This window comes from Dermacentor variabilis, chromosome 2, assembly GCF_050947875.1.
Source record: "Dermacentor variabilis isolate Ectoservices chromosome 2, ASM5094787v1, whole genome shotgun sequence".
Lineage (NCBI taxonomy): Eukaryota > Metazoa > Arthropoda > Arachnida > Ixodida > Ixodidae > Dermacentor > Dermacentor variabilis.
This window is the reverse complement of record NC_134569.1, coordinates 105,330,801-105,347,052: the sequence shown is the minus strand read 5'-3', so window position 1 is coordinate 105,347,052 and position 16,252 is coordinate 105,330,801. Positions and strand designations below refer to the sequence as shown.

The following is a 16,252-nucleotide window of genomic DNA, read 5'->3' as shown; positions in this document are numbered from 1 at the left end:
ATGTTTTTGCCTTTTCATCGCACTCTCTCTGAGTTCCATTTTTGACTGGTAAGTGGGTGATCTGATGCTATTTCGGTGAAGCAGTACTACCGTTTAGTACATACTTTTTCCGAGCTCCGGCACACTACGGTTTAACGAGGTTTCACTGTAGTTCTAGGGGACAGTTGGTGACAAGTTATCATGATATAAAACTGTGCTTTGTAAACATGCATAAAAGGGATTATGTTACAAAAAAAAAGAAAGCAGTACACATTGTTACTACTCAGAAGGAGTATAGAAAGGACGAAGATCTTTGTCCTTCTTGTACTAAATCACAAACCATGAACCGATATGGTGTAACACCTTTGCCATGACATAGTTGCTAGCGTGAACAAGACTAAAGGAAAAAAGGGTGGGACAGGACATAGCGCTCTGTCCTGTCCCACCCTTTCTCTGTTAGTCTTGTTCACGCTAGTAGCTATGTCACAGCAACTGCATCAACACCAACTAGCCCAACTTCCTGCTTTAATTACCCTTTGCTATGTTAAAAAAATGTGGCTGTGTGTTTGCAGTGATACGAAGGATCTCTTGGCTGATAGTACTGCTGTCCTCAGCAATGGACATGCTGGTGACCTAGTGGCTGCACTGGTGAGTGAAGCTTCACCTACCTTTTCACCATGTACTTTGTGGTTACATATCTACATTTAAATGGACTACTGTCAGGAATGACATCTATTAAGAAGCCTATCTAAATTTTTTGGAGTATCAAAGTACAAGTATAACAGTTTAGCAGTGAGAGTTCTATTGCAGAGTGGCATTCATACCATAGAAAAGCATCCTTTTAAACTGAAAGAGCTTTTGTGTCACGATTAAGGCAAACAAGGCATATGTGCATTTAGTCAAAGCACTAGACCTTTGGTGAATCTGATAGGTTTCACTATCATCACTCAGAAGCCCATGGAGTTGCGTTGTCAACAACTGTGTCGGCACTAAATGTGCATTAAGAACCTGCTAGCTTTTTTGGTCAGAAAAGTGCTACCTGTGCTAGTCATAGAAACATAAACCAGCAATGAAATGACCATGTCACATCCCTTCGAACTCTGTGACATCAGTAGGGTCAAAATACTTGTTTACTTGTTTATGTCCAAATAAGTGCTTTGTTCACTTTTGCAAGGCAGCTGCTCTACCACTGCGCTCACTGTACCAACCTAATTTTCTGCTATTGCATTTCATGAAACTAGCAATTCGTGTGCCTGTTATATAGATGGCTTGTACTTGGCATCATGGATGTCATAATGGAGGACAACAGTGGGCATTCTGCAGCATTTCTGGAGATGAGTGGATAGATAAAAAGATTTAGAATTCTGTCGCTTTTGTGTTTCTCTACTTCGCAATGACAGTGCAAGCCATCTATTCGCAGTGTCTTAACAAGCATGTTTGTCTTCCTGAACTCTAATAAAAAAATATTTCACAAATTTGAAGAATTAGCACTAAGGTCAGTAATTAGTATGCACGCCTCCACATCCTGTGCTCCTCTGAATTGGTACAAAAATGCTGAAACTTTAAAGCACGAATTATGGGCACCAACGAATAGCTGAATTCTTCTTTATTTTCTGTTAGTTAAGAAGAAAAAAGTCCAGACATATCATAGTCACTGACCAGTTTGAGAGTTAGTCGGTGTCTTGATCTTGGCTTAGTTGAGGACAAGGAGCGCATAAAAGCAGTAACATGGCAACCTCTCACAGTGACTGAGTAAATAAGGCATTGTGCTGCTAATCAAGATGATTTATTCAATTCTCAACCACGGTGGCTATGTTCCAACAAGGATAAAACTCGGACACACATTTGCTGTGACTTCGGTGGGAATTAAAATATACCTATGTAGTCAAAATCAGTCCTGTGTAAGTATATTTTGTGTAGGATGTAAAGCACTACCTAGCATCGTTATGATTGGTCAGTGATTAATGATACTTTCTTTGACTAAGCTGCTTAACTATTTTAGTGCTCATAAATTGCCCATTAAAAACGAAGCATGTTGTTTGCTGCATGCTGTTTGTGATTGTGTCAAGGAGTGCAGCTTCTGTAACCTGAACAACCACAGTGATTTCCTCCCCGTTGTCTCTGTGCCACTCCCTCCTTTCCTTCCCCTCTCACCACCAGTCACCGGGGTTGTCTGCCGGCAGTGGTGCCGCTAGCGCCAACGCAGGCGGCTGTAGCCCGCTGCCGGCATGCGCGCACCAGCAGGCACCACGTGCCAGCAGCCCTGATTCCTCGCAGCTACTCATTCAGTTTGATAGCGAGGACGAGGAAACACTGCCGCCGGCAGGCTGCAAGGCTGACCCTGCACTGCTGCTTAACAACAGCAACCACAGCAACCCCCCTCCCAACACCCCGCTCCTGCCGTCCAAGAAACCCATTAGTGCACCCGCTGAACATGCCCCTCCTTCTCCTCCCACTGCTACCCTTGAGCCAGCACTGCCACCACCACCACCACCATCTCCCCCAACACTCCCCAAAAAGAACTTGGATGGTGTGGTACTCACTGTAAGTCTCACAACTGCACGCCCTCCTGTTGTGAGGTCCATTCACTATTGCTCGCAATCGCTGAACTCTTTCAGAAAGCTTTGCACTTCATTGTATGGGTCACCAGTACAGCACGGTGGCACCTGAACATCGCCATTAGTTTGTGAGTGATGAAAGCGCAGCATTCTTTGCCCTCGTGGCAGTGTTAGTGTAGATTTCATAAAGTGCCAAGCTTATTTGCATAAGTGCAGAAGTGACAATTAGCTAATCTGAACCCATTCGTGAAGTGCAAGGAAAGTCGAATGGACCTGTACAGTCGCCGTCAGACTTAACCCGAACAGCAAAGACACGTCCATGCAAGCTTGTTTCTAAGAAACACATGCTGCAAGGAGCAAACTTCGAATGCTTTGAAGGGAAGTTGCATAAAGCAAGCACTTTCCGAGGCACTCTAACCAGAAATCTCCGGCAACATTTACAGGAGAAGCAAAAAGGGCCCTTAAAGTGTGTTCAGGGCAAGTATGATGGAGGCTGTACTGTCAGCATAAATTGAAAGAGACAATGAGAGCGTCTGCCATGCACAGCTGTTTACAAGTGTGATGCAGCATCGCAGCATTATCAATTGCCAAGCATGCTGCAGCCTTAGAAATCGTAGTGATAGCTTGGACCGTGTGATTGTCATGAACACTAGTACATACCTGCCAGCTCCCCAGAATTTTCTGTGAGGTTTGTGAATTTGTGCTCATTCCAGGATTTTCCTAATGTTTCGTAAAGTTAAAAAAAAAAAAAGAATTCTGTCTGCAAAAAGGTTGCACTTGTTAGTCTCCGAACACACACTTGGAGGTCTTCTGATTGAGACAGGACGCAGTTTATTTAAAGCAGGTTTATTCTGACAACTTCCTAAAAGGCAATACCGACAAAAGTGAAGTCACTGAAAATATCACTGTTATCTAAACACAATCTGTTGCTTGCGAGTTCGTCCTGTTCCAAGATTGCTGCTGCTTGTGTGCTGTGTCTAAAGGTAAATCACCGTTAATGAAGTGCGTATGTATCCCACAAAATGTGTGTTCTTTGGGCAAATACAGTAGAACCACATTCATATGTTTTGTAAAGAAACTTGAGAAAAAACATAGTAAGTGAAACATCGTACAATCCGAAGTCACTAAAAAATTGGGCTGACTCTGCTACTATAGCTGACTTCTATGTAATGCAAAGCATTTCATGAGTAGTTACAGCATCAGATGCCGACGCATGCCAAGCTAACAGTGTTTGAGTGGCCCAAGATGCACGCTGTCATATCTGCAGCCTCTGCAAGCTTACGTTTGTGCTCCTCGAATTCAGCCTAGGTCAGCAGCTTTTTCGGGCTGTGCATTTGGTGGGAAGTTTTGATGCGCCCATTTGGCAAGAATCGTGGCATGAGACATCGACGTACACTGTGTTATTTTCTGTTTTGCCATTGCACAGTGTTTTGAGACAGCGATGGTAAACTGAAATCAGGTTGGTGGGCGACGCTAGAATGTGATGCTGCCTGGGTGAAACACGACGCTCATGTCGCGGAGTCTGCAGCCGGGAACAGTGGCACGTTTGGGTTGTTGCCTAATAAAAGCATGCAATATGTTTCCAATGGCTCTATGCCACATGCACTGTGAAATAGGTAGGTGAAGATGCATATCACAGTAGAGTTTGTGGCAATAGCTGTGACTGTGATGTTTGAGAACTCTGTAGGAGATTTGCTGAAGAGGAAACAGTGTGTGCCGACATTTTCATGCGACACGGACGTGCGTGTACTGTGGCGGGCACCTATTGCTTCTGTCGATCGTACATGCCTCGCGCTGTTCTTTTTCACATGAGACATAGCGACTTAAGAACTTATCATAAAATCGCAGTTAGGCAATGTACTTTAAGTTTGTGCTGAAAGATAGCATTTTCTAGCAATGTATGAACCGCTAAAAAAGAAGCGTAACTGTGTTGGTTCATTTTTTTTGTGTCTTCGATCGTAAATGTTGGTGCTGAGAAATTGTACGAAATGGGGATTGTTTTAACGAGGTTCTACTCTATTAAAATATGCATTCTCCTCCCTTTTGATGTTGTGTCTGCAGGACTTTTATCAATATTAAGTTCGCAGTTTGGCAGGTATGCTAGTGGTCGCAGAACACAGATGCATTCTACTTAGACATGGGCGAATATGAAATTTTTCGAATACGAATCAAATACAAATAGTATCAAATACCGAATAGTCAAATACAGATGCATATATTTATAGCACGAATATTTAATTCGGTATTGTTAAGTACCATGCTTGTACTGCCTAGTCAAAAAAAAGACACCCACCTTCACATACAATTAGGATCAGTTTTAAACACAAGATCCTAAAGTGTCAATAGAAGAACTGCACAAATAGTCTCTCAACATCTTTAGAGAGACTGGTTGCAAACAAGCTTTGCAAGAATAAATGGATACTGTTTGACTAACTTTCAAGAATGCTAAATAAGTTGTTGTAAAAGAAAAAGATCACAAATTGTGAATGAACGAAAGAAAATGCTGCTAAAGGATTTGTGTGCTGTAGGCACAGGTAAAAGGGCCCGTTCCAAAGAAAACGTCACTGGTTGTAACTTAAAAGATAAAACTGCTACATGACTAAACTGCATGAAACACCAAATTACAGCCTATAAGCAAAAGAGGCAGGCTTTCATGTAGACTTCCATTACAAAACCAAAAACAAAGCTTGGATTACCCATTTTGTTTCTAAATTGCTTCGAAAACTTTTGTCCTTGTTTCACTTCTGATAATTGGCGATACCTTAACAGGCGGAGAGCAGTAATGCGAATTTGAGCAATCGTTTGTTGGGAAATATTTGATTATTTGCGATATCCGAAAATATGAAATTGTTCATTTTTGAACATGAATAGTTAGTATGTAATGCAGTTGAACCTGCTTATAACGATACCGGTTTTATCGGATATAACTATGAGCAGCCGATGCACTGTCAACATTTGTATTGTGTTCTAATGGTAAAATAAACGACTTATTACAATGCTTCCATGCTGCGTTATTGGTTACAACAATTAAGTATGGCTGCAGGGTGTGCGAGCCGAAATTAAAAAGAAAGAAAGAAAAAGAAAAAAAAGAAAAATACCAGCTGCTTTTCTACACCCATTGTAACTCCATAGTTGTCATTCCAGCTTCGTCATTTGACTCTCGTCATGTCGTCGTCGTCGTCACGCCTTCTACGCTGACATAGTAGCCTAAGTTGTCTAATAGTTTGGGCCACTAGGTATATGCTTATGGTCAGGATGCTGTCATAGTCATTGCATTGTCGTCATTCCATCTTTGTCATCTGACTCTTCATGCTGTTGTAGTCACGCAGTAGTCATGCATTCATTGTCAGAACGTCATTGTGATGACGTTATCATTTAAGTGTTGTCACTCCAGCTTCGTCATGCACCTCTTGTCATGCCTTCATTGCAATGCCATTGTTGTCAACACGTCATAATCGTAGAGTCGTCATGCATTCGTTGTCATGCTGTCTTTGTCATGCTATTGTGGTCATCATCATTCCAACTTTGTCATGCGACTCTTGTAATGCCGTCGTCGTCATAACATTGTCGTCGTGCTGTCGTCGCCACGCTGCCGTTCAACCATTCTCATCAGTTCAGAAATGTCAACTAATTGTCATCCTGGCATTCACTTTACTGCCTACGTTGTTTCATTGACGTCATTCCATCTGCATCATTTCATCGTAATTTGGCTGTCATTTAATTCTGATTATGCTGCTGTTGGTCACGCCGCTGTTGTCATTGCGTCATCATCAGACAGTCGCTCTTGGGCACCTGTTGTCATACCATTGTTGTCATTCTGCCATGGTAATTCCAGCTTATACCCCTGTTGCATTGGACATTTTAATGTCCTTAGATTCGAATGACCTTCGATGCAATGCACGCCATTTGACCTGTGGTGGTGCTACACAGGAAAAATTAATGTCATTAAGTCATGATATCAATGGCGATCATTGCAACTAAAATGGTGGGAAAAGTAGAACAAGCATTGTGTAGAATGTCTGAAAAGTCAGTCTACTTAATTTAATATAAATATGAGGCATTGCTCCACTGAAATAACACGCATATAAAACTACTAATTCCAGAATGTCTGGGCACTATAAGCCAAAACAAGGCTTAGCCAGCTTAGTAGCCATAGCCATGAAGCGGCTGATTGAGGCATGCTTTGCATAGCGAGCAACACATACTAATCAGAGGAAGAGGTTCGATCGTCAAATAAATGCAGGTGCGATTTGAGACGCTGAAAACATGTGCATAGAGGCGCCCGATAGTTTGCAGTATGGCCGACTAGTAATGCGACGACTGCCAGACACCACTGAGGTGGAGAGTAAAAACATTTTGTGACAGCCTGCCGTACAGCTTTTCTCTAGTTAAAATGACGAATTCCTTAAACCACGCAAAATTACCTCTTTACATGAATGCTTCTGAAATTATGAGTGCTCAGTGTCATCTTTTGCTTTGTCTCTGGTGTGGAGAGTATACATTCACTTCGAGTGTGAAGCCGAATGAGTTTCTCAAACTCATTCGATTGCAGAAGTCATTAGATTCTAATGGCATTAAAGATAGCCATGTTGCTACCGAATAACGTCATTCGATGCTAATGTCATTCGATTCAAATGACGTTGACACGTCCAGTGTGACGGGAGAGTATTAGTAATCTTGTTGCACTGTTGTCATGCCATAATTGTCATACACTCGTCGTTATGCCATTGTCTTCATGCCGGCAACGTCATGCTTTCATCGTCATTATGCTATCATCATTATTTGAGAATCATCATGTCATACCGCTTTGCCGTTGCATCAACATTATTCCATTTTTGTCTCTCCATAGTTAGAACTGCGTTGCCGTCATACAGTCGTCACGTCGTCATGCTCATGGTGGATGCGTAGGCGAGTGCCACAGCAATGTGGGCTAATAGTGGAGACAGTGTAAATTATGTATAGCTGAAACAAGGAAAGTCTCGGAATGACCATTACAGGTATTAAATGAATGCAACTTCAGCAATACAATGTGTCGCTAGATCACATTACCATCGACAGTCATTGCAAGATGAGTTCTGCTGCACTTTTCTTTCTCTCTTCCTGGATTTTGCATTCCTTTTATTTTCGGCGCAGCCACCCAGTAGCCAGATATAATTGTTATAGCCAATAACACGGCATGGGAACATTGTAGTAAACAGTTTATTTTATCACAGAACGCACACAAAAATTCACAGTGCAGCAGCTGCTTATTGTTACAGCCTACTATTGCGAAAACCAGTAACGCTATAAGTGGGTTTGACTGTACTTCTTTCTGCCTAATATAAGTTGTTTGAATGCTTGTCCCGTCTACGTTTTTCATGCAACCTTGTCATAACAATTATTGGTTATAACAATCGGATTTTCTTGGCACATGAAGTGGCTTCTACAGCATTCAATTCGTATTTGAAGTTTTTAATATTTTCCCACTCCTAATTCTAGTCTATTTTGAGTTATTCGCATTTCACTCTTGTGTCAGTGGTACCTCTTGGTCTTCACCAACCTACCCTGCCTTGCACAGCTTCTTGATCTCTGTGCAGTGCTTGTCTTTCTGTGCCACACTTAAAATCATATTTACTGGCCCTCATCACTAGAGTAAATTGGCTTGCAAAGCTTGGATGAAATGTGTTTGACATTGATGTTGATGTGGGCTGTAGGTCTCGGCAGCCGCTTCAGCTGGTTTAGGCATTGCTTAATGGATTTCAGACATCAGAGCTTCAATTCACTTTTTCTTCTTGCTGGAAATTGGAGAAATGGGATTGACCGTTGTAGAACACAATGTAGAATTTTCTAACTAGCAGCTGAAATCAAGTGGTTTCACTTTCTGCAAGCCAGCTATACAAGTGCGACATAAGTAGCACTGAACAATTTTCGCATGAAAGTACCATAACATTTTTAGTGCAGTTTTGTGGTACTGCCTTACTGCTGCTTGCTGTAGGTGAATTTGTAAAACTGAAATCATGTTGTATGGGAATACTGCTAATAATTTTAGTTATGGCATATTTACAAATTCAATGTTGTGGTTTGTCATCACTACAGTGGACTTCCTTTAATGCTAACATTAGAAGATTTCGAAATCAGTTTATCTTATCAGTACAGATTCACAGCAGTTCAAAATGCTCATGCATAACTTACAAAGTCTTTAGAGTGCTTAGATGATTCAAGAACCTAAAAGTTCATTTTAGAGGCAGTCTACTGTAGTTGGCATGAGCAGAATTCTGAATAAAAGTAGTAGTAATTCATTCAGTGTTTCCTTTCTGGGAGCCCCACATCAGAGGTGAGGTTGTTGGGCTTACATTTAGTTGCAGCAGCCAGGGTTTGTTGAGGTGAATAACTTCTATTCACATGAACTTTTAGTGCAAAAACTGTTTACATTCCTCGAACTCATATTTTGTTTTGTATACTCTTAGTGGCACCATTTTCTGTATATATATATATAGTCTTAACCTTACATAATCGTGATGCAGAATTACTGTACAACAGAACTCCATTATCTGCTAGGTGTTCCCTTTTATGCTGAACCATACTGTACATGCAGCATGTCAGTGTGCCTATGGAATATGCACAATGTGTACCATGCAGCTCATGTAGAACTATTGATTGTCTGCAAGTTTGCAGTAAAGAGCTGTCTGACAGGCCACAAATTGTTCTCTCTGTGTGCGCAGGAGACGTCATTTGCTGGGGCAAATCCCGTAACACGCTCACTTTCCTCTGCCACGCATCCACGCATCAGCAACGGTGGGGTCGCCGCACCCGTGGTGGTCAAGCGTACGCTGTCCAACTGCACATCCAGCCAGCTGTCTCCATGGCATGTTGGCTCGACCGATGTCCCTGCCCCCAAACGGCACGTAGAGAGGCGCACTGTCATGACCACGGAGCTCTGACAAGACGAGAGCCATGTCCTTTTACTGATTTTAGTGCTACGACCACTCGTGGTTGAGAAAATGTGTGCACTACCGCTACGTTGCTGTAATGTGGGACCAGTGAGTTTCCAAAAGATGAAGTAGTGGTACCACATGCTAGATGCTATGTATCTTTTTTTTTTTAATGACTGCAAAACTGTTCAGTTTTCATATGCTGTTGAATTTCAAAATGAGCACGACTGCATGTGTCGACTTGTGAGCCTGCTATTTCTTGTGACATAGAAGTGCAACTGTTTCCTTTTTTTGGGGGGGACAGTCACTCCTGTTTAGAAGGGAGGCAGGTTTCTGCTATGGCATCGTATGTTCCTCATAGTTTTCATATGTAGCCAGCAGCTTTCAGAAGAGCTTGTTATTAATGAAGTAAGAAAATATCCTGCCTGCTCCCTTAGTGGTTCGATGCCTGCAGCTGCCAATTAAGTCCCCTGTTGAACTACAAGTGCCTAATAGCTTTAAAGACTACTGTTGGGCCATCAGCTTTGACCTTTCTCCACATGTGGTTTTGTTTTTGTTCTTTAAGTATTTGCAGGTTCACCACGTCTTGCTATTTCAGTAAAATTGAGCAGCTCCTGCTTGAACATTTGGGCAGAGTATTGACAGCAGCAGCAATTTGTGCCTGTATATGTATCATTGCCTCCAATTTTGACATCCAAGTCATGAGAAATCATGAGGGTCACCCTTGCACGGACAGTCTCCCATCTGGATGTACTTCCAGTGTGCCTGCTTCATCAGTCCTGCCTTATTTCCTCATTTAGTATGACTCGTAAAGCTATGCAGTGTTCTGTAGCCACACAATAACTGCAAGCGAAGCAATGAGTGCTCTTAAAACGTTTTCATCTTGATGTCCAAGTTGGCTGGGAAGTTTTTCAAGTGCCTGGAAGGTCATTTTTTGACATCTGATGGACCCATAGTATACTACAGCTTGTAGCACAAGAGAGACTGTGTGAAGCTGCACACTTTTTCATTAACTTATGGCAGCTATAAACGAGATTGAGGTGTATGGTTGGTGGGCATATTGATTGGCCTTATCATTGCATGCATTCTTTCTCTATAGAATGCAAGCGCTGTGGAGCTGGCAAAGTGTTTCTGTAAAAGAAAGGCTTCACTTAGCTCTGCAGCCAGTAAGAACTGATGCAGTAGAACCCCACTGATGTGTTAAGAAAAACAAAGACAGGAAAAATGGAAGTTTTTTCCTCTTTGTTTTAAAGGCATTTTTCTAATGTTCCGTGTCATGATCATATAAAGTTGGAAATCATGTGAAATGGGAAGATTGTATTGGGTGTCTACTAAATTCATTTCGGCCCCCATGAACATTAAGGAAAGTATAACATTCTTTCATGGTTCTAAGATTTGACAACATTGTTTTCCTTTGTGCAGTTGGACTGTGTATTGTCATTGCACCTTCCGATTTTTTTTTTCACATTCTTATGGATGTGCACTTCTCTTTTAAATGTAGAAATCATATACTGATCAGACTGGTGGTTGTGATTGTTATCTTGCTTTAGCTTTTATATCCTCAGTATCTGTATTGGTAGCTGCCAACAGATTCTGTAACAACTTGCATTTGTACAGTGCCAGCTGTCTTACTTCTGTACTTCTTTTACACTGACTGTTACAGATATTTTTGGAAGGTTTTTTTATGTAGATGATATTTTAGCAATATTTGGTGTTTTGTAACATGTGAAAGGTGAATTTGACATTTACAGACTGTATATGATGTGTTTGAAGGACTCTGCTGTGACTTCGTACTGTGGTGTCCTAGTGCTTGACAAGTGGTTAAAGTGAACAGATTTTTATTACCAACTCACATATTTGGCAGAGTTGAGCAGAGAAGCCTGTTGGAGATAATGTACAATGTTGGGTAGTAAGCTTTGAAACTTGAGAATGTTGTCCTGCCACAACAACATTCTTTGTGCTTGCTTCAATAAAGTGCTGTAGTCATCTTAACAAGGTCAAGGAAATGCTTTAGTGACTTCCTGGAATTATTCATTTAATTGACTTGACAGCTGACATGCCACCAGGATATTTACTGCGAAGAGACATGCAGTTAGGTTATTACTCCACATTCTTTGTGAATATTTCAAGAAGCAACAGTAAGTTGCAAATTTATGTGGTTTGTTTATGTAGGATTCATATAGCTTTCTGTGCATTGGGTTTCTCTGACATTTTAGCAGTTTCACAACTTTGAACTATCAATTCTCAGAAAGCAGTAAAATGCATGGACCAAGTATATGTACCACAGAAAAGTAGATGCACTTCAGGGTTGGGCTGGAGTTTATCAGGCTGCTCCTGGGGCTGTATTTTGTAATGATTGTTTCCGTTTTGCTTTTTTCCCCGAGCCTCACATTTGAGTGGCCAGTCATGGCGAGAACGTTGTGTGCAATGATGTGAGCATTGTCGGGACAATCATGTTACCAATCAACACTACCATTTCGGCCAGTGCCAATTGTTATATCGACCGTTGCCAGTTTTAGCAAGTGGCGCACGATGGCAAATGTGAACCAGTGACAAAAAGGAGAAAAGATTGGGTCTTAAAAGGAATTATTGCAAAATCTGGCCTCTGTGCTCGTGTCAGGTTAATGTGCCTCTTTTTAAATAAACAGATTTCTTGCTGAAGGTTTTAATACCATATCTAATGAATAAAGGATAATGAAATGTGAAGCTGCACCATTAGACACTGTGCTGGTTACGGGTGTTTGGGTGTAGTGTGCAGGTTCTGGTAACGGTTGGTTGTCCAGTCAAATGGTTTGCGTATTTGAGGTTGTATATTTACTTATTTTGGCTGGCGCTGGAACAGGTTGTGTCCATTGCTTTTGTCAGAGTACACCATGACTGCATGTGGCAACAGTTGTTTTGAGCAGTAGTCATTAGACGTTTTACTAAAGACGTATAATTATATTGTTGATAAGCAGGTGACTTTCCTACTCCCTAAAAAAATTATTTTGTCGAAGTGCTTAGTGTTTTAGTAACCAAGGGTAATAATTCCTGCTGTTGCAACTTAGGTGCCTCTTATATGGGAATGTTTATTTCTCTGTACCTGTGCTAGTTTTTTGTCAAACATATTAATGTTTACTTCACTGTTTGGAAACATTTCAGAACGAGGCTTGCACACTGTGCAGGACGCACATTCCATCCACATGTTGTCTCTTTTTTGAGAAGTTTATGTAGTAGCTTTTACTATATGACCTTGTGTAAGGGAGCTTATTCCCTTCACAGGAAAGAGTGCCGTCCAAACTTGTTAAAGGATCTTGTCTGTGGATATAAGAGTAAAGACTATTTTTAGCAGCTTTTCAATTTTTTTTTTTTCACTAAGAACTCATTCCGTAAGTGCCATTTTTGGGGGCCGAATATTTCTCGTTCCTTCGTAAGGTTTACAAAAGCTGCTAGTTTCATGTGTATGTATGTATGTTTGTGAAAATAAAATATGAGACATAATAAGTTGCAGTTTTGTTCTTGCTTCGTTGTTGAGATGTAGAGCAGCAGCTGCTCATTTCATCTGCTTGCAATGATCTAAAGGGGGTATGCTTTGACACACCAGCATAAACAGTGCATATAACAGCATGAATGAGCATTTAGGCAAATGCTCAATTTGCCTAGACCAGTACAAGAGATACTAGTTTAGTTTTACGAGATACGGCACAAGGGCCCCTTTTAAAGGGCCCCTCACCAGGTTTAGCCATTTTGAGTTCACAAGCTCGGTACATACAATGCGTGCTAACGATCGTGTCTGCTATCCCTACGCACCAGCCGCGGAAAGAGCTTGCATTTCAGACTAAATGTCGTTTGCCCTTATCGCGGGTGCCGTGCACTGAGTCGGAGTCGCGTCAATCGCGTATGTGCATCTACGCACATGGCCTGCATACATCGTCTACATACAGTGTGACGCGCGACTTCGAGAATTAAAATTTCAAGGCAACATCAGTTATTTGTTTACCTGTTGCTTCAATAGATGAATTAAAGTTTAGACAAATAATAAAACATACAAACTGAATATCTGCGTGTTTTTGTTTTACTTCGTGCCATAGCAATAGAGGTGTACGTCCGTTTCGTCTGCTTGGTCCCACGTGCAGTCGCGCATAGAGAACGAAACTGTCATTTTCTACCATGTTCCAGTGCTGCGATCATGCTCTTTCATCCTCTCGCACCTGCTTCAGAGCTCGTGAGTGTGGCATTAACTTATACCGTTAATCAGGTAGTCTCGTGCAAAGTGGCCAAGATCACCCTCTGTGCGAAACAAGACAAATGCATCAGCTTGCACATGATACCATCACCCGAAGTGCGCCACTTGACAAAAACGCCAGACAGAGAGTGAGTGAGTGAGTGAAATAACTTTATTAGGTCCAGAAAAGATGCAGGGGAGACCCCGCGCCACCCGGCTAGTACCACGTAGGGTCCGCCAAGCCGAGCTTGACGGCCCGATCGCGGACACTCTGGACGGCCAGGGTTTGGTCACTGAGTTCGGGGCTGCCCAAGAGTGCAGCCCACCTATCCTCGCTGAAGGAGGAGCCGATGGCTTCGCACTCCCACAACACATGGTCCAAAGTTGCCCTTAGTCCACAGGAGGGCAGTCCGCACAGAGAGAGAAACAAATTGAGGACCCATTCCACCCTGTGAAGGTGCTTGGACTGCAAAGCTGTGGGGGGACCACCACCTACGATATGGCGATGAGACAAACAGGAAACTTTGGCAAACATTTTGTTTTGTAACACTCATCACCACTGCTTTGTGGTCACTATGATATACGACTAAATTTTCTGTTTTAACCGCAGAAACATTCTTTGCTTACATTAGATCAATACATGTTCCATGTGTGGTGGTTGGCTGAGTGGCTACGGTGAAGCACATCAAGGCAAACTCGTTGCCGATGAACTGGACAAGGGTGACCGGAGTCGTGTGGTCACTTGCCAGTTCCAAGAAGTGCGTTCGCATGAAACCCTCTATGTCCAATCTGGGTGTGTTAGGGAAATGTCCTTACGGGGCTATGAGCCATTGCATGTTTTGCTTGCTTATGGGGTATGAGCCATTGCTTCCACGGGTATGAGCCATTGATCATCACAGTTTTTGACATGTTCTCGATTATGTATTTTTTGCTTGCTTAGGGAGGTACAAGTCATTGCTGATGATGATAGTTTTTGCTCGCACTTTTCTGTCCACGGACACGACTGTGCCGTTGGGGGGTATCGGTAAACAGCTTCGCTGTAAAACAAGATGGGGCCCGTGAAATATTCGTGCAATCCTCCAGCTCTGGTATGGGAGAATGCAGAGAATAAATTTCGCTTGTGGTGGCTTGACAGGGCAAGTGGAGAGAGTGTTTATGTTGGCGGTGACGCTCGCCTCCTGAAATCATGGGATTGCGGCACTTCAAATATTTCTATCTCTACTGTTAATTAACTAATTTGAAAACTACTTGCTGTAGAACACTCCTTAGAGGACACAGCAACTTCCATCATATAACCACCATGTCGCCTTTAAAACTCGAACCTGTTCATAAAAAGAAATACAATCGTTGGAAACTTCATTAGTGCTCACATGAATTGCTGCAGGCCTAAGCTAGTTGCTTGTACGGTCGATACCATGATATTTTAATGCGTAAGCATTCTTTGGCGAGTACTTCAGCGAATATACTCCCTTTGTGTAAAGCCTTCAGGCCTTCAAGGTGATGATAAATGAAATTAAATCTGTCAGGAAAAGTGTAATGCCTTATTGTATCTGCACAAAAATGCATAATTTGCGAAGACATATATTAATCGTTATAATAGTGTAAATGTAGATAATTGGTAGCTTTATAAGTGATAAGGAACAATTGAAACCAAAGAAAAAATATTGATCAGAGAGAATACTCATATGATCCGATTGCATATTCCCTAGGGAGATGTATAGAGAATTCTGTGACCTTGAAGAAAGGTTTAGGAACCAGTTTCACTTCTCACTGTAGACCAACTGCGTTGTGCTAGAAACATGAACACTTTATAGCAGCAGTTTAGCTCACTGCAGTTCGAGTATCTTGTGGCAGCATTTGCTTCAGGAGTGCCTCTCGTTGCTACAAGGCTGCTGGCATACCGTGCAGTCGACGCACATGCGATATTAAAGAAAAAAGGTCGTAGTTTCGTCCGAAAGGCAAAGCGTCAATCACGCCAGCAAATTTAATAATAGACAGCTATACGAAGTAAGTACAGTAGTTCTATAGGTCGTATAAACTTGTAAACATTTGCTTACTGTATAACTAAGTTAACAAGCATGGCGCCACGCGCGCGCAAGCAAACATGAACACATCTCACTCTATGACCGCTGGCTCTCGCTGTCAAAACGCTGGCGTGATGAAGGGTGGCAGCAGCAGTGAGCTAATTGACCTTCGTGCTGCCTCTCGCATCAACACGAAATAAGTGGCGAGAACATAGCGCACACGAAGCTATCAGCACTCGGTGCACTCTGTCTCTATGGCAGATCGCTTTCAAGATAGAACCAGTGCGGCCTCACCATACACGCAGCCGCCGCCGAAGTAGAGACTTCCTGGCGCATTCGCGTGATGCAAGACAACGCGCTTCCTCGCCGCCCTCCTGCCTTGCGCGCCCTAGATCGAGCCACCGTCGGCTCATCTTCGCATGCTTTCACTCGCACATACAACACACGGTGCGCGGCCACAATGTTATTGCACTTGGACTTTATACAGAACATGCGGCGACGACAACGGCGGAAATGTACCTGGAGTGAACACATAATTGCTATCGCAGTAAAAATTGCAAGGGTGTACATGGGAAC

General features: G+C 42.3%; 1 protein-coding gene across 2 annotated transcripts in view; it reads left to right on the top strand.

The window, feature by feature from the left end:
- The window catches only part of yrt (erythrocyte membrane protein band 4.1-like yurt), a 39,280-nt gene extending 26,343 nt beyond the window's left edge, over nucleotides 1-12,937 (top strand). Inside the window, exons 15-17 of one of the 2 annotated variants that reach the window (XM_075681588.1) lie at nucleotides 552-627; nucleotides 2,140-2,523; nucleotides 9,239-12,937. In XM_075681588.1, coding sequence (XP_075537703.1) covers nucleotides 552-627; nucleotides 2,140-2,523; nucleotides 9,239-9,457 — 679 coding nt within the window. In that variant the 3' untranslated portion in view covers nucleotides 9,458-12,937. The remainder of the gene's footprint in view (nucleotides 1-551; nucleotides 628-2,139; nucleotides 2,524-9,238) is intronic. The other variant, XM_075681589.1, reaches the window with a different exon arrangement.
- The last annotated feature ends 3,315 nt before the right edge of the window (nucleotides 12,938-16,252 follow it).